Raw genomic sequence first — 25,754 nt, 5'->3', positions numbered from 1 at the left:
GGCATTCAGGCAAGGGAATCCGCATGCTGGTGTGAGGAACAGCATGTTTCTGATTTCAGAAGTGGAAGGAATAGCCTTTATGGTCACAATTGAAGGAGGTTAGGTTGAAGAAAGGATAAATTACCCCTGAAAATGTAATGGTTTCTACCTGCTGAGCGCACTAAGCTTGTAGAGCCGTTACTAGTGAGGTTGTAGAAGTAGTCTTTCTGGAAGTTGGTTTGTCTATCCTGGACACCTAGGTTCCTTTTCTTCCTTGAGCTGAGCCGAAGGAAGGCTCTGGATTAGGCTCCTCTCAATGCAGGGATGGCTCCAGCAATGGATAGGAGCTAGGGCCCTGGTGCCCATGAGCAGAATGCTGCTACTCATGGGCAGGGACACCTGGGCCAGGGGTCCTCAGTGTGCCTGGATGTCGTGCCTTCCTTGTGTGTGGCCTGCAGATAACTTGAGGATGGACTTGGGCAGAAGGAGGGGTTTTCTTTAAGCTGTTGCTTCATTGGAGTTTGCAGATGTGGCGTTGAAGCAGGGCCTGTGAGCCCTGTGCCAGTGGCATCTCCAGCAGCACCTGGAACACACGTTGTCAGCTTGCTTTTTGCGTTTTCTCTGCTTGGAGTATCTTTCCTTGCTCTGGTTGCCACATTCACCTCTTCTCTCTCCACAATTCATCCTTTTTCTTCCTGTGCTAGAGGTAGAGCAGTGGCACTTAGGGCTAAAGCATTGTAATTCCTCTTTGCTTTGTCACAGTTTCACATTAGGAGATCATTAACAGTTTCCCTAAGCTCCAAGGTTGCTTTTTGGAGGGGGTTGGGGGGGTTTGTATCAAAGGAGAATCAAAGTTATTCTTCCTAGGAGGGGATTTTTACTAGTATAGATATTGGCAATTTACCCAAAAGACAACGTTGGAAGAGTCTTCTTTAACAGGTTTGGTGGTATTAGCCTTCTTAGCTGAGTAGTACTTTACAGAATGGGGTATAACTATATGTATGTTTTAAAATTTGTTCGTATAAAGCGTATGTTCTATGTACTTTGTATTTGTAAACAATAACCAGTTTGGGGGTGGGAAGGAGTTTGCTTTGTACAAAGAGTTTTCTGGTTTCAAAGTTTTGCTGCTGGAGATGATAAATAAATATTGTACTGCTTTGCTGTGTTTCTCTCTTCTACTCTATTTGTATTTGAATATAAAATTCCTCAGAAAAATTGTTGTTTTTCAAAATGTTCTTTGGGGTATGGTTTCAATTATAAGTGGGATACAAGGGGATTCTGGTAAACAGAACTTATTCTGGGGGCGTAAACCTTATCAGACCTAACTGCAGACTGCAGCTTTGGAATGAGCAATAATAAGCAGGCTTTGAAATTTGAGTTTGTGTGAAGGAAGGCAGTTGTTTCAGGAATTGCATTCAGACAGGTGTATTAGATGAATATGGTGATAATTTTCAAAGTTAATTCATTCCGCTTTTGCAGTTGGTTGCATCTTTGAGTTTTCTTTGAACTCGGAACCCCTTACCCAGGAGATGCAGATGTCGGAGGGGATCTTCCAGTGCTGCCCCTGTGACGGATCAATGCTAGCCTACATGCAGGGAGGTATCAGTACAGTAACCCTGCCTGAGGCTGTTCTGTCTGTGTCGCCTCCTCTACATTCCTGTCCCCCTCATGCCCACCCCAGTTTCATCTTTTCTTATTACTAGCTTTTTCAGTAGCCATAAAAATACCTTTGGTGAGTCAGATGGGGAGCTGGGTTGTTGTGACCACCTGTCTGATTAATAACTGATATTACAGAGGGCTTTCTTCTAGCTTGTATCCCCTCCTGTGTGGTAAAAGGAGAGTTCAGTGACTCTAGGCGTATTTCTATCAAAGTAATTGTGTAGAAAATGCCAAAGTTGATAGCTTTGTTACTTAAGAACCTAACCTTAACCCTAAAAAAGAAAAAAGAAAAAAAAAACTCTCTAGACAGAAATGACTACTTTTATCATTTTGATTTATAGCCTTCTAGATTTACTTAAATATTTTTATCGTAAAATGGGTTCATTTTCACTTAATAAATATAAATGATAGGAGGAAAAAAAAAGGTTGAAATGTATACAGATTATAGCTTCATTAGTGAATGCGATTTTGTGCCATGTCATTAATTATTTAATGATTTTGTTTGCATTTATTTTACAGTTCACATAGCAGTTCAGTTTCATAGCAGTGTTAGAAATTGTAATAGTTTCCAGGAAATCTTTGTTAGCTCATTAAACTTGATTAGTATATGAATGTGTTAAGTGCTTTGGTAAAAATTTTGCTTAAGTAGTAGAGTTCTCATTGGACATTATTCCTGATGATCTTTTATGATCAGGATTGTGAGGTTATGGTCAGAACTGGCTTCAGGTTCAACTGAACTGATTTGGAGTTTGAAGTGGTTATTGGTCTGTAGCAAAGGGATTAAAAAATCAGGACAGTGCAAATGGTTTTTCACAAGGTAAAGTTTGTTCAGTAATGAGACTGCTAAGGGAAATTTTGAAATGAAAAGACACAATGCTGACCATTGCTGTTAGTTCCTTTTTAAAAATGCCTTTGGCAAAATAAGGGAATGCTGTATCAGGCTTTCGTCCCATCTCCCATCCCAATTATGGAGACCCACTGAACTCTACTATTCCAGATTAGCTATCATAAGAAAGCCCTCTTCCTTTCCTGCCCAAGTTTAATATTTCCAGACTTGGAGTTTTTGCCGTAACTCTACCAAGCTCCAGAACAAAAGAATTCTTGCCTACTTTTCCCTCTTTTGTGCTTGATTCTCATGGATGTGTGCAGTCCAGTTTAATCTGACTGCATTTCTAGGACACAATCCACATTTGCTTTAACATGTTTTACCTCAGGTTTCAAGTAAGAATGTGGAGTACACTGGAAAATAAAAGAATTTCCTAGTGTCCAGGGCTGAGCCAGACAGGGTTGCAGGGGGAGGCTGTATTCACCTGGCTTCTGCTTCTGGAATACCTCTCCTGTACCCAGTGGGACCCTCATCTTGTAACCTCCCAGCTCCTCATCATCCACAGAGTTTTCATTTTAGTCTTTTTTTTTTTTTTTTTTTTTTTTGCATAGGAACTGAACTAGAATCTGCTTTTTAACCTTTTCTGACGAAACAGTTTTCTCCCTAATTTTGTTAGGACCCTGCACAACTTCCCCATTGGGAGGAGGGTGGGTATGGAAGGAAGACATGCAGAAAGAGTGGTTTAAAATACTGGTAGCTAGAGACTCTCCCCTCCCTGGTATATTTCCTAGGACTTGACTGTGCTACTTCCCCAAAATAACTGAGTGATATGTTTTATTGCTGGTCATCTGCTCTCATTGTGGACTCTTTACTGTTACTCTTTAGTAGTATTTCATATGGAAATTAACCCAGGATGATGACAGCAAGTGCTTCATGAAGCAGAGCTTCGGATGCTATGGCTGTTAACATTCTAAGTAAATTTAAAGCCTATCGCTGTTATCACTGAAAGCCAATTCCATTTCTAGCTTAAGGCTGAAAAGCCTGAAAGCCTCACCTTGCCTAAATGCTTATTTAGACTATAAGCTTTGGGAGAGATTCAGCCTCAGAAGAGCCCTGGAATTTTGTGATTTCACCTTAAATTACAGTTCAGCACAGTGGCTCTAACAGAATGTTGGGAGTTCATTCCCAAATCTGACTATTGGCCCCTTTCTGCCCATGTTCCTGATGGCACTGTAGCTTTGGTTCTGCAGTTGGATCATTAATAAGGTGGCCTCCAGTAAGTTTTCCCCCTTGCGTTCCATTTGTTGAAAATTTATTTCGGAACATACTGACTTTGAACTATCTTGTAAACTTCTGTGCAAAATAAGACCTGTGGCCTAATGGGTAAAATCTGTAACATGCATTTTAATATCAGTGATCCCTCTGTTTCTCCACTGCGGACATGTTCTCCCAGAAGCACAGAAGAATGAGACTTAGAGGCCAGCCCAGATTGGATCTCTAACAGTGGAAATCCGAGGGACTTAGCTTTCAGGAGAGAGTGAGTGCTTATAGACAACCTGTCACTCGTGCCTGGCTTTAACCAGGGAGCTTGATCCCAAAACACATGTTTGTGATGCGCAAATATCACATGCTTAATTTTTTTCTCCTTTAAGAGGAAACAGTCTTGTTTAAAGTACTTCCATTTTGTCACTTTTAAATGGCAAAGATTTCAAAGTTGAAGTTCTCCCTTTCTCTAGCTACCATTTCCTTTCATCTACTCCCAACAGATTGTCTCCCAGTGCTGCTTATCTGCTTTGAATATAGGTAGCCAGAGTTCGTCTTTTTTCTCCTTAGAGGAAAACAGAAACTTTCCACCTTAGTGGAGAAGGAAACGAAACACAATTCTAGATGTCTTTTGTTTTCAGCACCAAGGCTGTTAGGTCTTTTGAACCCTTCAAAGTCATGAAAGTTAATGAACAGATCAGCAGAATTACTTGGAATTAACATAAATAATCCTGTTATCAATATGACCATATTGTTAAATATAACCATATAGTTAAATAAAAGATAATAGGCTACTGAAGCTAAATATAAGAAAAATACCTTGAACCTCTGTTCCAGCGCTCCAGAGACACCACCAATCTTGTTGTGCCACAGCAGGAACTCCTACTAAATAGCTTTCTATGGCTATTGTTTATTTGTTTGTCTTTTTAGGGCCATACCTGCAGCATATGAGGGTTCCCAGGCTATGGGTTGAATCGGATCTGCAGCTGCCGGCCTATACTACAGCCAGAGCAACACCAGATCCAAATCGTGTCTACAACCTACACCATAGCTCACAGCAATGCTGGATCCTTAACCCACTGAGCAAGGCCAGGGATTGAACCTGTGTCCTCATGGATACTGTTTGGTTCATTACTGCTGAGCCACAAACTCATGGGAACTCCATGCTATTATTTTTAATAAGATTCATTGTCCTGAGACTTGCAAAAGAACATTTTGAAGTTAGTAGAATGCATCGTACTACCTGGTACAGTGGTCAGAAAATGAATTTGGGACTATTTCCACCCATAGTGACCCAAGAACATTCCCTACTGCAACGATGTAGCCTCATGCCAAAAATACCAATTAGGCCTTCTTATATATATATATATATATATATATGCTCATTTCAGTGGGATATGTTGTGTACTTTTAAATCATGCCTGTGGTTTGATTTGGTTGAGGCCATTCTGTCCAACTTTAGATAAAATTTGGGTTGTACAAATATGACTGGTTTGCTTAAAGACTGATGTTTTAGTTAGTAATACAGTCTTTCTAGTCAAAAAACTTTTTTTTTTTTTACCTTTTTTTTTGTCTTTTTAGGGCCACACCTGTGGCATATGGAGGTTCCCAGGCTAGGAGTCCATTCAGAACTGTAGCTTCCGGCCACAGCAACGCGGGATCCAAGCGGCATCTGCCACTTATACCACAGCTCATGGCAATGCCGGATCCTCAGCCCACTTAGCAAGGCCAGGAATCGAACCTGTGTCCTCATGGATGCTAGTCAGATTTGTTTCCGCTGAGCCATGATGGGAACTCCAAATATTTTTAATAGAGTTTATTTTTGAGAAAAGCTTTAGGCTCACAGCAAAATGGAGAAGAGATTTCCTATAACCACCCCCCAACCCCAACATACACATGTGTAGCTTCCTCATTATCACCTTCCCCACCATAGCAGTAAATTTGTTCTAATCAATAAGCCTCCGTGGGCACATCACCACCCAGGGTCCATAGATTATGTTAGGACTCATTCATGGCGTTAATACATTCTGTGGGTTTGGACAAATGTGATGTGGTATCTACCTTTTTAGTATCATTCAGGATAGATTTCCTGCCTTAAAAATCCTTTGTACTCTGCCCATTCATTCCACCCCCTCACCCCGGCAACCACTGATCTTTTACTGTCATCCTAATTTTGCCTTTTCCAATATGCTATCTAGTTGGAATCATACAGTATGTAGCTTTTTCAGATTGGCTTCTTTCATTTAGTTCAGTGTACTTAGGTATTCTTCCATGTCTTTTCATGGCTTGGTAGCTCATTTGTTTTTCACGCTGAATAATATTCCATCATCTGGATACATACACACAGTTTATCTATCTGTCTGCTAAAGGTACATGGTTGCTTCCAAGTTTTGGCAGTTATGAATAAAGTGGCTATAAAGATCTCATTACACAGGCTCTTTCACCCCTAATTACTGTTTTATTTGCATGTTGTTTTTTTTAGGAAGATCATGTCATCTGCAAGGAAAGGGGTTTTATTTCTTTATTTTTATTTTTATTTTATTTTCCCACTGTACAGCAAGGGGATCAAGTTATCCTTACATGTATACATTTTTTATTCCCCACCCTTTGTTCTGTTGCAGCATGAGTATCTAGACATAGTTTCAATGCTACTCAGCAGGATCTCCTTGTAAATCTAAGTTGTGTCTGATAACCCCAAGCTCCCGATCCCTCCCATTCCCTCCCTCTCCCATCAGGCAGCCAGAAGTCTATTTTCCAAGTCCATGATTTTCTTTTCTGTGGAGATGTTCATTTGTGCTGGATATTAGATTCCAGTTATAAGTGATATCATATGGTATTTGTCTTTGTCTTTTGTCTTTCTGGCTCATTTCACTCAGTATGAGTTTCTCTAGTTCCATCCATGTTGCTGCAAATGGCATTATGTCATTCTTTTTTTATAGCTGAGTAGTATTCCATTGTGTATATATACCCCATCTTCCGAATCCAGTCAACTGTTGATGGACATTTGGATTTTTTCCGTGTCCTGGCTATTGTGAATAGTGCTGCAATGAACATGCGGATTCATTTGTCTCTTTTAAGTAGAGTTTTGTCTGGATATATACCCAAGAGTGGGATTGCGGGGTCATGTGGAAGCTCTATGTATAGATTTCCAAGGTATCTCCAAACTGTTCTCCATACTGGCTGTACCAGTTTACATTCCCACCAACAGTGCAGGAGGGTTCCCTTTTCTCCACACTCCCTCCAGCGTTTGTTATTTGTGGACTTAATCAGTGATGGCCATTCTGACTGGTGTGAGGTAGTATCTCATGGTAGTTTTGATTTGCATTTCTCTTATAATCAGCGATGTTGAGCATTTTCTCATGTATATCTGTATATCTTCCTTGGAGAAATGTCTATTCAGGTCTTTTGCCCATTTTTCCATTGATTGATTGGCTTTTTTGCTGTTGGGTTGTATAAGTTGTTTATATATTCTAGAGATTAAGCCCTTGTCCGTTGCATCATTTGAAACTATTTTCTCCCATTCTGTAAATTGTCTTTTTGTTTTCTTTTGGGTTTGGGGTTTTATTTCTTTTTTGTCCTGTGGTTTTGTGTGTGACATTACTTTGGGGAAATTCTCGGTCATTATTGCTTCAGATATTTCTTCTGTTCTTTTCTTTCTTTCTCCTTGTATTCCTATTTTGTATATGTTACTTTTTTTTTTTTTTTTTAATCATTTCTTGGGCCACTCCCGCGGCACATGGAGGTTCCCAGGCTAGGGTTCGAATCGGAGCTGCAGCCACCGGACTACACCACAGCCACAGCAACGTGGGATCTGAGCCTGAGCTGCGTCTGCGACCTATACCACAGCTCACGGCAATGCCAGATCCTTAACCCACTGAGCAAGGCCAGGGATCAAACCTGCAACCTCATGATTCCTAGTCAGATTCATTAACCACTGAGCCACGATGGGAACTCCAGCATATGCTACATCTTTTTTAACAGTTCTTGGAGATTCTGTTTTGTTTGATTTTTTTCTGTCTTTTGGTTGTGGAGTTATTTGTGGACATGTCCTCAGGCACAGAGGTTCTTTGCTCAGTGGTGTGTGATCTGCTGGTGAACCGTCAAAGCACTGTTCATTTCTGACTTCTTGGTGCTTCTCCCTTAGGGTTTCCCTCCTTGTGACATTACACCTTGGTTTTCCATGTTGTCTGCTTTTTTCCACGGGAGCCTTCAGCCTGTTAATCATGCCTGGTTTGCCATTTTGTGCTTGCTCTGACTCTTCAAACTCTGTTTTTGCCCTTCAGTATCCTTGTAATTTTTTGTTGAAAGGTGCATGTACTGTGTTAGGTAAAAGGAACTATGGTCAGTAGGCCTTCGGTGGTGCAGTGGTGGCTCTGGAGGAGGTGGTGGTGTGCCGTGTGACCAGGTGTCAGCCTTGAATGGCCGGTGCCCCGGGCTGGACCCTCTGCAGTGCTGCTCAGGCCTTCCTCTCATGTGGGAACCATGGCCTGAGTGGCCTGAAATTGCCTCCTTCCCATCTCCCAGGTTGGTTAGGCTCTCATGAAGTAGTTTCTCTTGAGGGCAGGCATGGTTAAGAACAGAACGCTCTGGCATATTTCACAATGCTTACTTTGCTTTCCCCCCTGCGTCGTGAGATTTTCTCCAGTCGTCCCCGTGAGAACCTGGGGGAGGGTAAACTCAAAGAAGAGTGAGGGCCCTCATGACCAGGTCCCCCTGGGGCCTTAGGTCCTCTTAAGACTTGTGCACCCTGGGCTCTCAGCACTCGGTCAGTTACAGCTAAGGTTTTCCCACCCAGCACTGGTTCTGCCGAGGCTTCTGCTAGGTTGTGACTCTCTCTACCAGCCCCACTGTCTCTCCCATCTTTGCTGCCCCCACTTACATACACTAACCTCGCTTCTCTGGAGGGTCTAAGAAGAGCTGTTGCCTCTACAGTTTGTTCAGCTCTTCATTTGCCCTTGGGATGGAGTGGCCACTTCTAAGCTCCTTCCTCACATCTTGGGTCAGAAACCAGAAGTTACATCTCTTCTTTTTAATGAGTAATTTCTCTTACATAAATGCTGTCCAGGCATTGCTGAAAAAACCAGAGCCAGATGTTGGTGCTGTTAGACCTTCTGGGCCTTGGCATTGCCTCACAGGCTCAGAGCAAGGTGGTGCCAAACCTTTCACTATCCAAAGGACTGTAAAGTAAATAATGGTAGGTAGGTAGGTTATGTAACTTTTCGAAAACTAAAGATGCTGGTGGGTGATTGGCTGACCTACAAGATACCACAATTTTAAAATATAAAACACACAGGACAGGTTCTTAGAAACTTGATGATGATAAAAGTAAATCATTCTTTAGTAACTCTTTGGTAAATGGATATATGTTATCCCAAAGCTAATTTTGTTAGCTAAAAGGAATGAAAACTGGTTTTTCAATTATAGGCTAATGTGAAGCATAAAGACCATATTGACCATCAGAAGGATAAAGTCGCCTTAACTTTGGCTCGTTTGGCCCGCCATGTTGAAGTGGAGAAACAGCAGAAAGAAGAGAAGAATAGAGCTTTCAGGGTATGTGGCTGTTTCAGTTGATCTGTTATCAAATTATGGAATTGCTTGTAAGTTAGAGAGATACTTGTGTATTCAAAAAAGCATATAATTGAATCCAAGTTCAGCATAAACTCTAGATAGCTCACTGATTGATCAGTAATTCATGATGGCTTTTTATATCTGTTTCTAGTTTGTTGGATTCTCATCATATATGTATACGGGGCAAAAAATAGAATTGAGTGGACTATATTTTGGGGAATCAAAAATCATGGGATTTCTCGAGCCAATAAGCAATTAAGGATTTATAATTACCTTATCACACGCCTATCAGAGCTTTTGTAGATTCAAGCTGTTGAAAGGTTATTTTCTACTAAATAGAGCCAGGCCACTTTCACTTCAGCCTCTCCCTTCAGATTTTTGAATCAGGCTCTAGAAGAGCTGCTATGTAGAAAATGAAGCCTGGAGTTCCCGTCGTGGCGCAGTGGTTAACGAATCCGACTAGGAACCATGAGCTTGCAGGTTCGGTCCCTGCCCTTGCTCAGTGGGTTAATGATCCGGCGTTGCCGTGAGCTGTGGTGTAGGTTGCAGACGCGGCTCGGATCCCGCGTTGCTGTGGCTCTGGCGTAGGCCGGTGGCTACAGCTCCGATTCAACCCCTAGCCTGGGAACCTCCATATGCCGTGGGAGCGGCCCAAGAAATAGCAACAACAACAACAACCAAATAAAAAAAAAAAAAAGAAAGGAAATGAAGCCTAATTTAGAATCTTGCATGGTATCAGTCTTTTAAAACTTGACTTGTGGAGTTCCTGTCATGGCTCAGTGGTTAACGAATCCTACTAGGAACCATGAGGTTGCTGGTTCAATCCCTGGCCTTGCCAGTGGGTTAAGGATTCAGCGTTGCTGTGAGCTGTGGTGTAGGTCGCAGACGAGGCTTGGATCCCACGTTGCTGTGGCTCTGGCGTAGGCCGGCAGCTACAGTTCTGATTGGACCCCTAGCCTGGGAACCTCCATATGCCTTGGGTGCAGCCCTAGAAAAGGCAAAAAGACAAAAAACAAACAAACAAAAAAAACTTGACTTGCTTTAGAGACACCAAATAAAATCACCTTAAAGAACTCCCCCAATACTGACAAATGTCTGTTAGGAGTAGACTATTGGTAAGTTGAGTTTAAAAAGATTCCTCTTCTGAGTTCCTGTTGTGGCTCAGCAATTAACAAACCTGTCTAGTATCCATGAGGGCTAGGGTTTGATCCCTGGCCTCGGCCCAGTGGGTTAAGGATCCAGCGTTGCCATGAGTTGTGTAGGTCACAGGTGCAGCTCACATCCCACGTTGCTATGGCTGTGGTGTAGCCTTGCTACTGTAGCTCCGATTCAACCCCTAGCCTGAGAACCTCCATGTACCATGGGTGCAGCCCTAAAAAGACACACACACACAAAAAAAACCTTCTTACTGTGAGTTTAAAAATGGAAATAGAGGAGTTCCCACTGTGGTACAGTGGGTCAAGATTCCTACTGCAGTGGCTTGGGTCACTGCAGAGGTTCAGGTTTGATCCCTGGCCTGGCACAGTCGGTTAAGTATCTGGTATTGCCACAGCTATGGTGTAGGTTGCACCTGTGGCTGGAATTCAGTCTCTGGTCTGGGAACTCCATATGCTGCAGGTACAGCCATAAAAAGAAAAAAAAGTCATGCATAATTTTACCATGTATGTTTTTGATTCCTTGTTCCATTAATTATTATTAAAGGAATTTATATATTTCTGTAGCCTCTGTCTTAGTGTCTTCTAATCTAATATGGAATATATCAATCTTTAAATTTAGAAGTAGGGTTTTTGGGTAACTTTATAATGTAATACCAAATAAATCAGAGCATAGTATTCTAATCATATGTTTAAAATGCTTATATGTGTTAGTGGTTTTTTTGTTTTTGTTTTTTTTTTTTTGGTCTTTTTGTCTTTTTTTTAGGGCCACACTCTCGGCACATGGAGGTTCCCAGGCTGGGGTCCGGTCTACGCCACAGCCACAGCAACAAAGGATCTGAGCCACATCTGCGACCCACACCACAGCTCATGGCAACGCCAGATCTTTAACCCACTAAGGGAGGCCCGGGATTGAACCCATGTCCTCATGGATTCTAGTCAGGTTCTTTAACTGCTGAGCCATGATGGGAACTCCTGTTAGTGATATTTTCTTAAAAAAAGAGTTGTTTCTTTCCTGGCAGAAACACTATTCAGTTTTAAGGAAGATTCTTTCCCAAAACTATGTTAAGTGTGTTTATGGGTCACGGGGGCATCTCTGAGAGAGGAGGGGTTTGCAAGCTGCCCTTCTCTTGTGCAGGTTTCCTCAGTGATGACGTCCCAGGCTGTGTTAACCGCTGCTTAGATAAAAGAGCTTTTGTGATGAATTCAGAATCTTATCGTCACTATGACATCTGGGCCTTTCTCAAGGGCATTCCAGCTTTTACACATATAAATGTTCATTCATTGTGTTAAAGACTGTACCTTAGCCTTGAAGAACATTTTTTGAAATTTTGAAATTCTTGTTTAACCAATTGTAAAGGATAAGTTTATCTAGATTTCATTCTATCCTGATATTTTAACTCATTGCTTGCTACCCAGAAAGGAACATAGTGAAACTGGGGGGAAAAAAAGCTAATTCTTTTTTTTTTTTTTTTTTTTTTTGGTCTTTTTGCTATTTCTTTGGGCCACTCCCTCGGCATATGGAGGTTCCCAGGCTAGGGGTCGAATCGGAGCTGTAGCCACTGGCCTATGCCAGAGCCACAGCAATGTGGGATCCGAGCCGCGTCTGCAACCTACACCACAGCTCAGGGCAATGCCGGATCATTAACCCACTGAGCAAGGGCAGAGACCGAACCCACAACCTTATGGTTCCTAGTCGGATTTGTTAACCACTGCGCCACGACGGGAACTCCAAAAAGCTGATTCTTAATTCTAGTAGGTGTTAACTGTGACTAAAAGTAGATATAGTAGAAAATGTCTTCCAATGATTCTAGACCTTTGGGAACTGTTGATTACTATTAAACTATTGTCCATCTTTGTGATGGAAAGATTTTAAAGAAAAGAAAGAAAATTTATTAGAATCTTGACTGGATAGATCACTTTCAGAAATAATGTGTTGCACTTGACTAGTTGACCAGTTACCAGCTTTGCTTATTGATGCTGTAGAAGCTAAGATGACAAGCAAGAAGGTGTGTACCCCTCAAGTTTGTGTAGCTATGTGACAGAAGACAGTGGTTTTTAATTTGGGGGTGATTTCAACCAGCAAATGTTTTTTGAAAGTTGGCTATGTATGGCCATAGAATTCAAATTCCATTAAAAGAAATGGCAGAGAACTTTTTTTAAAAATCCATTTTTAAAAAATTTTTGGCAGTAGGTTAAAATAAGTAGGCTACTGGAGTTCTCTTGTGGCACAGCAGTGTAAGGATTCAGTGTTGTCACTGCTGTGGTTTGGATTCAATCCTTGGCTGGCCTAGAAACTTCCTCATGCCATAAGTGTGGCCAGAAAAAAGTAGGAGTTCCCGTCATGGTGCAGCAGAAACGAGCCTGACTAGGAACCATGAGGTTGCGGGTTCAAGCCCTGGCCTTGCTCAGTTAGTTAAGGATTCGGCACTGCCATGAGCTGTGGTGTAGGTTGCAGACGTGGCTTGGATCTGGCATGGCTGTGGCTGTGACTGTGGCTGGCAGCTCCAGCTCTGATTGGACCTCTAGCCTGGGAACCTCCATATGCCGCAGGTGTGGCCCTAAAAAGCAAAAAAAAAAAAAAAAAAAAAAAAGTAGGCTCTTGGGTGGCATGTAATAATATTTAATCTCAGTTATATTTCTTTAAGAGTTTTTATTGTGATAGATTTTTGTAAGGAACTTTAATTGATGCTTTAATTTTGTACATAAGAAAATGTCTTTAGAGTCTACCAGAGACCTGCCATATTGCTTTCTTGGATAAACTAATTTTGTTTCCCATAGCATGTTATTTAGAACACTGATCCTCTAGGATACACTTTGAGGGGAAAAAAAGTAATTTGGTGACTTAGCAAATTAGGATACTCCATATTCACTGTATGGAAAATCGCAGTTGCGTTAGCACTTAAGGCTTGGAAATCCTGCCCTGAGGGAACCTTTTAAACTCTGTATTGAAACCATCATTCCTATACTTACTCAATTTGATCTCAGAGGATTTTTCAAAAGTGTACATAGTGCATATTGAGATCTTTGGAGACTTAATATTCTATGGCCCTATGTAGAACAATGTCGTGTGGAGGATTTTTTTTCAGATTAAAATCTTGAATCTCCCTGTTCTCCCACTTATGCTTCCTGATAGAAGGTCCTGTTATAGTGCTAATTAGGCAATTCAATATTCTGGCCTATATTTTGCAAATCCAGCTTTTGTGGCTTTGTGATTTCTTTATAAGGATATGATAACCCTTTTGAGACACAGTATGGTGTACTGGTTAAGTGTATGGATTCTAGAATTGGATTGGAGAATGAGAGTTTAAATACTGGCATTATTATTTATCCTTTTGCCTCAGTTTCCCCACCATAAAATGGGAGCAATAATAGTACCTGTTGTGAGAATTAAATATAAAGTGTTTTTATTTATTTTTTTATTTTTAATTTTTTTTTTGTCTTTTTGCTATTTCTTTGGGCTGCTCCCTTGGCATATGGAGGTTCCCAGGCTAGGGTCGAATCGGAGCTGTAGCCACTGGCCAACACCAGAGCCACAGCAACTCGGGATCCGAGCCGCGTCTGCAACCTACACCATAGCTCATGGCAACGCCAGATCCTTAACCCGCTGAGCAAGGCCAGGGATCAAACCCGCAACCTCATGGTTCCTAGTCGGATTCGTTAACCACTGCGTCACGACGGGAACTCCATAAAGTGCTTTTAGAATGGTGCCTAGCACATGGTAAGTGGTTAATAGATGTTAATTGTTAGATACAGCATGATTAGAGAGTATACAAATAGATTTATAGATAGCATGATAGAAAGATTTAGAAACTGCAACAGTCTAAAGCATCTAGTTTAGTGGTTGGCACTGGCCTAGGGCCTGTTTTTGTAAATAAAGTTTTATTGGAACATAGCCATGCCCATTTGTTTACATATTATCTATACCTACTGCAACAGCAGAAGTGAGTAGTTGAGAAAGAGACCATGTGGGCTGCAAATATGGTCTCTTTCCATATTTGAAAAAATATATATGTATATATATATTTTATATATATATATACTTTGTGGCCCTTTATGGAAAAAGTTTTCCAGCCTTTGATCTAGATGGCAATAGGTGCTTTATACTGGCACATATTAGGTACTAATGAGTATCTGCTCTTACTAATACTGTTCACTGAACAAATACTGAATAGGCTTCTGTGTACTTCAGAGTATATATGGAAAATTTGAAAAAAAAAGCATGAATATTTAAAGATGAAATAATCATTCAGATTTCCATTCCAGAGATAGCCATTGACATTTATCATATTTATTTTCTGCCTTTTTCCCTCTCTGCAGATAGGGTTACATATATCTTGAAATGATCTTTGTTTATATTTGGCCATGTTTGTTTAGTATTGTTCGGTAACCTCCTTGATATCAAAAGTATATTCTTACATCATTGAAAAAGTTTGGTTAGTGTTGTACATACTATAGGATAATTACACAGCCATAGCATAATAGGCCGTGTACTATTATGAAATGTACATACCATAAGTAAACAGTACCCTGTTGTTAGAGATTTAAGTTGTTGCACACTTGGTGCAAATGTAGATGACACTGAGGTCAACATCTTAGAGCATGAACCTTTGTTTTGACTTAACTCTCTAGGATAGATTTCTAGCTGTGGAGTTACAAGGATAAAGGAGAGTCAGTATTTTATGATCACTGTTGTGACAAAATCATTTTCTTAAGGAAACCAGATTAGTAATCATAGGTTAATTTTTTTTTTCTTAATATCTTTAGGAAAAAATCGATTTTCAGCATGCACATGGGTTACAAGAATTGGAATTTATTCGAGGACATTCTGATACAGAAGCAGCAAGACTGTGTGTGGACCAGTGGTTAAAAATGCCAGGTATTCTCTAGAGATCAGAGCTGAGCACTAAGGTTGCTGAGCCTTCCTGAAGCCTTTAAGGCATTGTGTCTGTTTTATTCAGTTGCTGATGAGTATATAAAGCATTGAAATTTAGTCTCAGTGATACTTAACAGGGGGCCTACTCTACCAATTATCTTCCTACTTTGGCTAGATTTATTTTAAGTATAAATAATCCTTGAGCAGATTAGATCTTGCCTATTTATTCATTCATATGTCTCAGTTATTACCTGAAATAGGACATATGTCTATGGGAGGGTGTGTAACAGGTTTTTTTTGAGGTCAGGAAAGGCTTCTCTAAGGAAATTGAATTTAAGCTGAGCAAAAAGACTAGCATTTATTTATTATTTGTCAGTGCAAGAAGCTGTGTAGCTATTTTCTTAAGGAAGTGTCTGCATGGGAGGCCTGTCAGAGCACTGGTGGCTTCTTCATTATTAACAATGTGCAGACTTTAGATTCCTGTAAGTCATTGTGGGGTATTTTTCCTTCCACCAGATAATCTGGTAATTTTTTTTTTTTTTTTGGCTTCCCTGCAGTACTTGGAGTTCCCGGGCCTGGGATCAAGTCCAAGCCACAGTTGCATCTTAAGCTGCAGCTGTGGCAACATCAGCATCAGATCCTTAACCCACCATGCCAGGCTGGGGATCTAGCTGGTTTCCCAGTGCTCCGCCGATCCCATTGCACCACAGTGGGAACTATAATTTGGTGAAATTTTTAAGAGCCAGTCCCATCCTGGCAACTTTTCTAGCCTGTCCTGTAGAAAATCCACTGAGCCCTTCAAGGCTTGAGGTATCCATAAAAACTTCAGCTGTGAATTTGATCTAGCAGAAGTTTAATTGCAGAAGGCCTTAGTAATATCAGTATATGTTGTGCTCAACTTTGAACCTAGGTATCTTGCTCTATAGTTTTTAGAGGGCTTTTCTTTGAATAGAATCAAATTGCCACTTTAAAAGTAATCCCAATAATTTATAGCTATTTTGACAACTTGGCCACTCCCTGAAACTTTATTTCCTTCTCATCTCTTAATTTGTTTGTACCTTGCAAACTTCCACCCTACCCCGTCTTCCCTTTTAAATACCTTTTCCTCTTTTTTTTCTTCTTACTTGCCTATGGGGTTAGCCCCATGGATGGTACTCAGTACTAGAGGTTGCTAGGTTTATTTATTTCTGCTAATATTTGGTTGCTCAGCTGTCTTTGATCCCAGAGTGTTTTATTCATTTCTCTAATAGAGTTTTTACCTGGTTATGTTGGGTTGATATATTTATCTCTCTGTGTATTCTACTAGACTTCTGTGCTCTGTGGGGACAGAGACCAAGGCTTATTAATCTTTTTTAGTGACAGTGCCTAAAAAGAAGGCTTAGCACAGAGATGCTCAATTAAGTGTTGGCTGAACATTATACCTGGTGGGCTCTGCACATTTGCATATGAACACAAAAGTAGCCCAGAGCTTGGGTTCCAAGTATGACTGTCTTTAAGCTAAACCAAAGAATTGCTTGGCATTCCAGACGTGCTTTAGAAAAGATACTTAGAATCTATGGTCCTTAGTTGCATTGGAAACACCTGTGAGTCTTAAATAAATACATGTCTTTGCCTCACTTCCAAAAATAATTCTAGGGCATCTGTAGACTTGAGAAGATTCCTACATGATTTTGATAGGAAAATGGACTATAACTGTAAGACTTCCTTCTACAAGATATCTTCTAAACATCTATTGTATGAACTTAACACTTTCAAGTCTTGTCTAGAATGGTCGCTGGACCAGTAAGATGTCCCTTTAGGCCTAATCCCTGGCCTCTAGATTGTCAGAACATTTTAATTCATTATACACTGAATTCATGAATATCTGTTTATGTATTTCTCTGAGCCAACCACATAGGAACAGATGAGTGACTTAGCTGTTTCTGATTCTTGGCAAGGTGGTGGTTTATATAACTTCAGGTCACACCTGGTTCATTGGCAGTTGATAAACTTGTGCCTTGAGTTAAGGTCTTGAGCTATGCTGTATTATGGCATTGTTTTCTGTTTTTGCTTGGTCCCTGCAACACTGGGAAACTGAAGTTTGGGATCTGTTGCTGCAAGAGCTGCTTTAGCATCAGACTGTTCCATGGATGAACTAAAGCCCATCTACTATCTAAGGAGAGTGAAACTGGGGAAAACAGATGAGGCGTTGTTCTCTTAAAGCAAAAAGTGAGGTTCTGTTTCTAAGAAGCTTCAAGGGACCCATTCAGTATGTTCCAAAGTATCTAGCTATTGTAATTCAGTTATTTGATTAGAAGTAGTTTAAGTACTTTATTTGTAATTACTCAGACTTTGGAAATCCATCTTTTATTTTTTTAAAGACTTTCATAGGTAGGCCAGTTTGCATGTATTTGAATACTAAGTAATTTTAAAACAACACTCTATACTCTTTAAGGAAAGAGCTGTTTAAATCTCTCTGTATTTTGCCTTTCTATGGAAAAAAGCTTATTTTCTTTCAGTTGATTGTTTTCTCTAATTTTATTTTTATCCAGAATCTCTTGTTTGGCTAAATAAAGGTCTTACTGGGCAGCACCTGCACTGTGGATAGACAATAAAATTGTTAAATTTTTTTTTTTTTTTGCTTTTTAGGGCTACGCCTGCAGCATATGGAAGTTCCTAGGGTAGGGATCAAATGGGAGCTGCAGCTGCTGGTCTATTCCACAGCTGCAGCAACACCGGATCCGAGGCATATCTGCGGCCTATGCCACAGCTTGCTGGATTCTTAACCCACTGATCAAGGCCAGGGATACTAATTGGGTCCCCTGCTGAGCCACAAGGGAAACTCCAAAATTGTTATAATTCTGATGGCATTAAAAATTAAACATGAAAAGATATGTTGCTGTCATTAATACCTCTTTAAGATTAAAATGATTAATGCTGTCAATAGTAGTCATCTATTGGTACAACACATTTAGAAGGATTTTGGCAGCATTTAATAGAGGCATTCCTTTCATAAACAGCAACAAAGCAATCGAAACCTTAAGAGTTTGCTGGTGGCTCAGTGGGTTAAGCATTCAGTGTTGTCACTGCTGTGGCTCATGTCACTGCTATGGCGAGAGTTCAATCCCTGGCTCAAGAACTTTCATATGCCACAGGTGCAGCCAAAAAAACAGAAGGAAAGAAACCTTTAACGTAGATAACCATTTATATAGATGATGTTAACTAGATAATCTTAACTAGATGATGTTAAAGGATTAACATTTTATTCTAGTTAAATGCTTAGGGGCTTTGTAGAAACTGCCATGAAGATAAATACCTAGTGTTTTGTTGTATGAAATATTCAAGAGATTTGAGTGAAACAATTTATAGGAAATTATAATAAAAGACCATAATCAAATGATCTGTTTGTCAGAATCGTGACAGTTTTTATCGTTCTTCATTTATACCACATAACTCTGAATTTTTCTTTGGGTAACATGTATTGGGAGTTTCCCTGGGAACAAAATTTGGCCAAGTCTGGAAGGTTGTGTGACTGTAAGACCAAGATTATATTCAGAGAAAAAGGGTGAAGGCTGGGTCGTAGGGTAATTAAGGCATTCCCCTTGTGGCTTGTCCTTTCCACACCTCCTGCCCTCCCAATTACATTATTGACATATTTTTGTGGAACTCACATCCTCTGTACTATAACTAAAACTTACAAGGTGTCTCAGATGGATAAAGGAAGAAGTAAGAATTAGAAGAATAGGTCTTTGCCACGTTGTATAAATGAAAAGGAGAGGGGCAGGGATAAGAATTCTGTAGAGCAAGTGATTTGCTAGTAGAGTTCGTCCTTTGACTTCTTGGGTGTTAAACAGTTTTTTTTCCCTTGGGATAATGTTACTTGGGTATGTTAACAGCTTTCCTTATCCCAAATAGCTATTTACTTGTAGGTTGTTATATCTTTTATAAGAAAGATTGTTAACAGTTACAATTAGGATCACCTAGTTGATGCTACACCATATTTTCATTGTTTTTTCATAATTTCGATTACTAATCTAAAGAACAGGTATCTGAAATAGAAACTAAAGAATTTATATTCCAATGATGTAGGACTCAAAACAGGCACGATTAATTCTGGAACAAAAAGTTCATTCCGAAGAGGAGGCCACATACGAGTGTCTGGAAAACCAATTTCATGTCCCATAATGCACTGTAACAAGGAGTTTGATAACGGGCACCTTCTCTTAGGGCATTTGAAAAGGTAAGTGTGGTGCTCAGAAGGGTGGTTGCTGAAGATGAGGCGAGTTACAAAGTGACTTTCTGAAATGAAAGTGTGATGCCCCCACCACGGTGGCTGTAGCAGTTGTATTCTGAACTCATGTTTTGTGCTATTATGATATACTTTTTTCTAATTTACGCTTCTTAGGCTTCCTAGAAGGGTTGAAGTCAGATTATTCTGTGATGTTGCATCTTTATCTGTCTTATAAAATCTGACCAGACTTTTTGCATTGATATATGCATTTGGATCTATTTAAGAGAAATCCAGTCCATTAGCAAATCCAGCATTTAGCAGATTTCAGAAGACACAAAGCACTTACAGATATTTGGTCTAGCCCAAAGAAAACTAATATGGTATTACAAAATAAATGCTAAAGGCAAACCAAATTTAGCAAAATTAACAATAAATGTATTGTTATTTAATTTATTTATGAAATCCATCTTACTGAATTTTTGATTAGAGAGCTTGAGAAAGCAAGTATCAAGGGAAGCAGTATTAAAGGTGTGAAGTAGTCTTATCTTCACAGTCTCCCTGCCAACAGTTTAAAAATGGGAATCGAGAGTTTGTGGCTCTCAGTCTGCTTTCCCAGATGCCTTGCTCTGCTTATACCCTATGCTACCAATAGAGCCTTCTGAACGGGTTTTGGCATCCTGCAGATAACTGGGTAGCATACTGCATTTTGAGTATTTTACAAAATCTTTGAGATAGTTTTAAATGACACACATTTGTCAGATGGTTAAAATACTATTGAAAGGATTAAAAGCCATTTTTATGAAATAAGTGTGTACCAGAAATCTTGATATGAGACGATGATTTGCTTTTTAGGGTCGCACCCATGGCATATGGAAGTTCCCAGGCTAGGGGTCGATTCTGAGCTGCAGGTGCTGGCCGCAGCAAAACCAGATCCAGCAAAACCAGATCCGAGCTGCATCTATGACCTATACCACAACTCACGGCAACGTCAGATCCTTAACCCACTGAGCAAGGCCAGGGATTGAACCCGTGACCTCATGGATCCTAGTGGGGTTCATTACCACTGAGCCACCACAGGAACTCCTTGACATGAGAGTATTATCCAGTTCTTCATTTAAAATTATGTGTCAATTTATGATAAATAAGGCAAGAAGAAAGATGATGGCTCTATAGTTTTCAGACTGGAAGTTTACCAGTTTGGCAAGACATGGTAAATGGGTCTTGAATACTTTTATGAAATCTTAAGTTGTTGTTTACTGTTGAAGAGATTGCATGGCATGGGGGAGCCGCTTGATATTTCTTGAATATGAAGAATATTATTTAACAGTTCAATAGAAAAACTGTAAAGTTTGAATGTATGTGTTGTGCGCATAGCTTAACAAATGAAACAACATAGGTCTGCCCCTTGAATGTCAGATTTTCAAGGGAGTTCCCGTCGTGGCGCAGTGGTTAACGAATCCAACTAGAGACCATGAGGTTGTGGGTTCAATCCCTGGCCTTGCTCAGTGGGTTAAGGATCCGGTGTTGCCATGAGCTGTGGTGTAGGTCGCAGACACGGCTCGGATCCTGCGTTGCTGTGGCTGTCGTGTAGGCTGGTGGCTACGGCTCAGATTCGACCCCTAGCCTGGGAACCTCCATATGCCGTGGGAGTGGCCCAAGAAATGGTAAAAAGACAAAAAAAAAAAAAGAAAGAAAGAATGTCAGATTTTCTAATGTTACCTCTCTTTTGCTGAGCAGGTTTGATCACTCTCCATGTGATCCAACAATTACACTCCGTGGGCCTTCCGTCAGTTCCTTTGCTTGTGTAGTGTGTTATAAACATTTTGTTACTCAACAGCAATATAGGGATCACCTTTTTGCTAAGGTAAGAACATATTCTAGATTAAGAGTAGACATTTTTCTAGAGAACTGTGGAGTGGAATATAGGTGTTTTCTTGTTGCTCTTAAGCTTGCATTCAAAAGTGATGCACATAAAGATCCAAATTGTGATTGTGGAGAATGAAATGATTTGGAACAATAGATTACCTTGGGTGGGTCAGCCTGATAGCCAAAAGCCAGCAATCCTAAAGATTATCACAGAAACCCTTCCTTTTAGGGAATTGCTCAATGAAATTAACTTACTTTGTTCAAGATGTTCTGTGAGTTAGTCACATGATAATTAGAACATTGTTTTTTGTTTTTGTTTTTGTTTTGTCTTTTTGCTTTTTTTGGGTCACTCCCGCGGCATATGGAGGTTCCTAGGCTAGGGATCCAATCGGAGCTGTAGCCGCCAGCCTACACCAGAGCCACAATAACACCAGATCCGAGTTGCATCTGCACACGGCAATGCAGGATCGTTAACCCACTGAGCAAGGCTAGGGATTGAACCTGCAACCTCATGGTTCCTAGTCAGATTCATTAACCACTGCGCCACGATGGGAACTCCCCAAATGTTATTCTTAAGTGCACTGCGGTTCACTGCTAGTTGAAATGTTGGAGTCATGTAGTAAATAACAATTCCTTTATTAATGCTAGTATTAAGAAATAGATCTGGTATTTAAAAGGCTGTGTTGTGTAACTTGCCTTAAGTGTTAAATCGCAGGGACGTGAAGTTGATTCTTGGTATTAACGAATTCGTGTACTAACTCTGTAATGAGTGTTTACTATATTTGATATTAGAGATTTTTAGTGATTTATTAACACTACAAAATGTTAATTGTGCAATATATTTACTGTGGAAAATTTAAAAAATACTAACATAAAATAAGAAATCCCTCTGAATCTAACTTACAGATAACCACTGTTAAGATTTTTGTATATGTGTTTCTGCTATTTCTCCATATGTAAATATTTTTACATAGAATAAAGTATCTAAATTGTTTTGTAATTTAGAAAGGCACTGTCGGAAACATAAATGTTTATTTGTTGAATCGGTACATACATTTTAAATCAATGAATGGCATTTTACTGCACGAATATTATAGTTGATTTCATTTCTTATTAGATAATTAATTGTTTAACTTTTTCTGTTATTAAAAACAGTAACATTAAATACCCTTGTGGCTAAAAACCTATGAGAAGATCCGTATTGATAGGTTTTGAAAATAGTAAAATGATAATGTCCAGAGAGTAGTAGGGTTTTTCTTTAAATTGTATTTTCAGAATTTGCTAATAGCTGGACCTACACTAGAGAAGAACTGTGGGTAATGACTTGGATTCTGTACAGGTTCACACAGAGAATGAAACCTTGTGCTCGCAAGTGTCTCTGGTTGAGTTCTGCAGTGGACTTTACCCCTGCTCTGGCGCTGGCAGTCCTTGCCAGGGTAGACATGCACCCTGACGCAGTTTGTTATATACTCAGTCATCAGTTTGGGGCAGTGACTGACAGTCACTTGATCCAAGAGGAATCAGTGAACTCTGGGAATGCTTACGCCTCAATGGTACATCACACGGTGAGATAGGAGTTCAGAGGAAGGGGAGAGAGGTAGCAGGGCAATTGACAAAGCACTGCAGAGGAAAGAGGTCCTTAGGGATTGGATTGGGGTACATAGAAAGCTCAAGTGATGTGCCTCCAGGGGGGCTGCACATGGGCCTAAACAGAATAGTGGACTAGGTGGTATGCAGAGAACTGTTAGCACAGCAGCCGTGAGGCTTGTGTCCTGAGACTGACTTGCTTGCAGGATTGGCACTTGGCTGGTGTCTGGGAGCTTGGATTTTGGCAGATTCCTACCACTCTGGTATGAGTGGCTCATTGAGCCTAAATGGTTGGTGCAAACAGCATGGTCTGTCCTGAATACCTGCTTTCCATGTGAGAGTCTGGCATTAGGCAGCTGTGCCCCAGTCTCCTGGGCCGTGAGTCTCTAAGGTGTTCATGTATGTTGTCACAGTTCATTGCTAAGTGTGCCTTGTGAGTCTCTCCTGGGAGAGGAGCCTTGGGGTCTCACACCTGCTTTCCTCTGCACTTCGCTGGTTTTGCTTTGTGTCCTTTCACTGTAATACTTTAGTGAACACCACGTCCTGTGCCTCCTACCAACCATCGGACCTGGGAGTGGTCTCGGAGACTCCCAACACAAGTAGTAACTTGACTATATAGGCACAAGATTTTAAACTGATATTGGCAGGATTTTTATCATAGGGTGTGACATGAAAATAATGCTTCTGTCTTCAGAGCTGGAGGGACCTTAAATTCTAGAACCAAATTCCTTCTCCTTTTTTGGGGGGACACCAAAGAGATTGAGTGGTATTAGAAGAGTCTCAGTATTCAGGGTAGATTCAAAGATGTGGGCAAAGAGACCAGTTGGGTGACTTTTGCAGTAATTTAGCTTTGAGATGAGAAAACGGCTTACTTAGGTAGCAGCATTTAGGATTAAAACCTTAAAGTGAAGCTACAAGGAAGAAAGCTACAAGCTGAAGAAAGAAATGATAGGGCTGTCTGTTGCCATAACACTGGTTTGGGGAGAGAAAGGAAAAGGGTATGACTATGTTCCATAGTTTTTAGTGTTTGTAGTAGGTCATCAATACTCTGCCTTTTTCAGAACTAGAGCTCTGTCAGGACATGTTTCTCTAGTCCATGCTGTAAGCACAGGTATCTCTTTTCTGTAGTAAATCTGAGTAGGTATCTTAACCTTAAAATTAGTTAATACTCATTTGAATTGTATTTCCCCAAATTTATTAATTTGTTTCCCTTTTTTTGGGGAATCACTTATTCCATGCTTTTTTGCCTTCCCTTTTGCTGTCTCTCCAGGAAGTAAGTCTGTGATATTCAGCCTTCTGGGAAGCAATGATTGCAAAGGTTTTGGTATCAGACAGGCCTGGATTCCTCTGTCACTTCTTTTAGCTCTGTATTTTCACATAGTTGCAGAATATCTGTGAGCTTAGTAGTAGTTCATCTCTAAAGTGGAATTGTTGTACTTACATACAGGATTGTTGAGAGAAAATATAATTTGGCATAAGGCACTTCTGGCCTTACAACAAAAGCTCCTCATTGCTTATTCTTTGGAGTGTCTGACTCAAGGACTCGGAAGGAACCAGTGTGCAGTCGGCTGCAGTTAGGTATCTAAATCAGCCAGAAGAGGTCTCTAGAAGATTGTATCCCTATGAATTCTGTTCCATGAAGATGACGTCCTTCACTGAAAGAGTGTGGAACTGTCCACAGTTTGCATTATTTGTCTCGCTTCGTCCTTGTTTCTTTTTATCTCCAATTTCTTCTGTCTATACTAGGGCCTCTCAGACATTAATGTGCATGGGAGTTTCTTGGAAATCTTGTGGAAATGCAGGTTCTGACTCAGTAGATCTGATGTGGGGCTTTGGATTTGAGATTTAGGTTTCTAGGTGATGGCAGTGCTGCTGGTCTTTGGGCCACACTTTGAGTTGCAGGTGTTTCTTGATATTAAAGCTATCCAGTGGGTGTGTCACCGGGTGGCTTCCCGCTTCTCTCACTCTTGGTACTGGTGGGGTGGCAGAAGACATATTGTCAGCCCCTGTGTGCCTCGGTGTTGCTTGTGGGCCAATAGACATTGCACTTCTTGCTCTCATTCTGTCATCAAAGGGGACTTTTCCTCTTGTTAGTCTATCCTCCCCAGCCCTGGGCACCCAGTAAACTACTTTCTTCAGTTTTGCCTTTTCTGGACATTTCATTTAAATAGAGTCCTACAATATATGGTCTTTTGTGACAAGATTCTTTCACTTACCATAACGTTTTCAATGCTTATCCATGTTGTAGCATCCTTTTTATTACCAAGTAATATTCCATTATATGGACATATGCCACTTTTTATCAGTTCAGTTGATGGACACTTGGATTGTTTCCACTTTTTTTTTTTGGTCTTTTTAGGGCCACACCCATGGCATATGGAGGTTCCCAGGCTAAGGTCCAGTCAGAGGCACCAGCCTACACCACAGCCACAGCAACGTGGGATCTGAGCCTTGTCTGTGATCTGCACCACAGCTCACGGCAACACAGGATCCTTAACCCATTGATCGAGGTCAGGGATCGAACCCCAGTCCTCATGGCTACTAGGGTTTGTGGGAGCCACCATGGGAACTCCTGTTTCCACTTTTTGACTGTTGTAAATAATTCAGTTCCTATAAACAAATGTACAAGTCTTTGTGTGGTCATATGTTTTCACTTCTCAAATTGTTGGGTCATGTAGTCATTATGTTTTAAGTTTTTGAAGATCCACCAAATTGTTTATCCAACACAGTGTATCATTTTATCTTCCCGCCAAAAATTGTGTGGGT

At 40.5% G+C, this 25,754-nt stretch overlaps 1 protein-coding gene across 14 annotated transcripts in view; it reads left to right on the top strand.

The window, feature by feature from the left end:
* Window positions 1–25,754, top strand: part of ZNF451 (zinc finger protein 451) — an 83,477-nt gene that overhangs the window by 20,572 nt on the left and 37,151 nt on the right. For 4 of the 14 annotated variants that reach the window (XR_014809947.1, XR_014809948.1, XM_084967876.1 and 1 more), the window contains 4 exons: window positions 9,152–9,277; window positions 15,217–15,328; window positions 19,394–19,544; window positions 21,273–21,399. The exons of 1 other annotated variant lie outside the window; for it this stretch is intronic. Coding sequence is in view for 6 of the 13 variants with exons in the window: in XM_001924600.6 (XP_001924635.1) it covers window positions 9,152–9,277; window positions 15,217–15,328; window positions 19,394–19,544; window positions 21,273–21,399 (516 nt within the window). In the remaining 7 variants the exon portion in view is untranslated. Of the gene's footprint in view, window positions 1–9,151; window positions 9,278–15,216; window positions 15,329–19,393; window positions 20,419–21,145; window positions 21,400–25,754 lie in introns of those variants that run through there. 9 more of the 14 variants (XM_084967877.1, XM_084967869.1, XM_084967878.1 and 6 more) reach the window with 6 other exon arrangements.

The sequence above is a fragment of the Sus scrofa genome, chromosome 7 (assembly GCF_054392235.1).
Source record: "Sus scrofa isolate SSC_HxYL_T2T_F1_AM1 chromosome 7, Sscrofa_HxYL_maternal_Yorkshire_Landrace_v2.0, whole genome shotgun sequence".
Classification (NCBI taxonomy): Eukaryota; Metazoa; Chordata; class Mammalia; order Artiodactyla; family Suidae; genus Sus; species Sus scrofa.
Note: the sequence above shows the minus strand (reverse complement) of the source record. Positions and strands in the feature narration are given on the sequence as shown.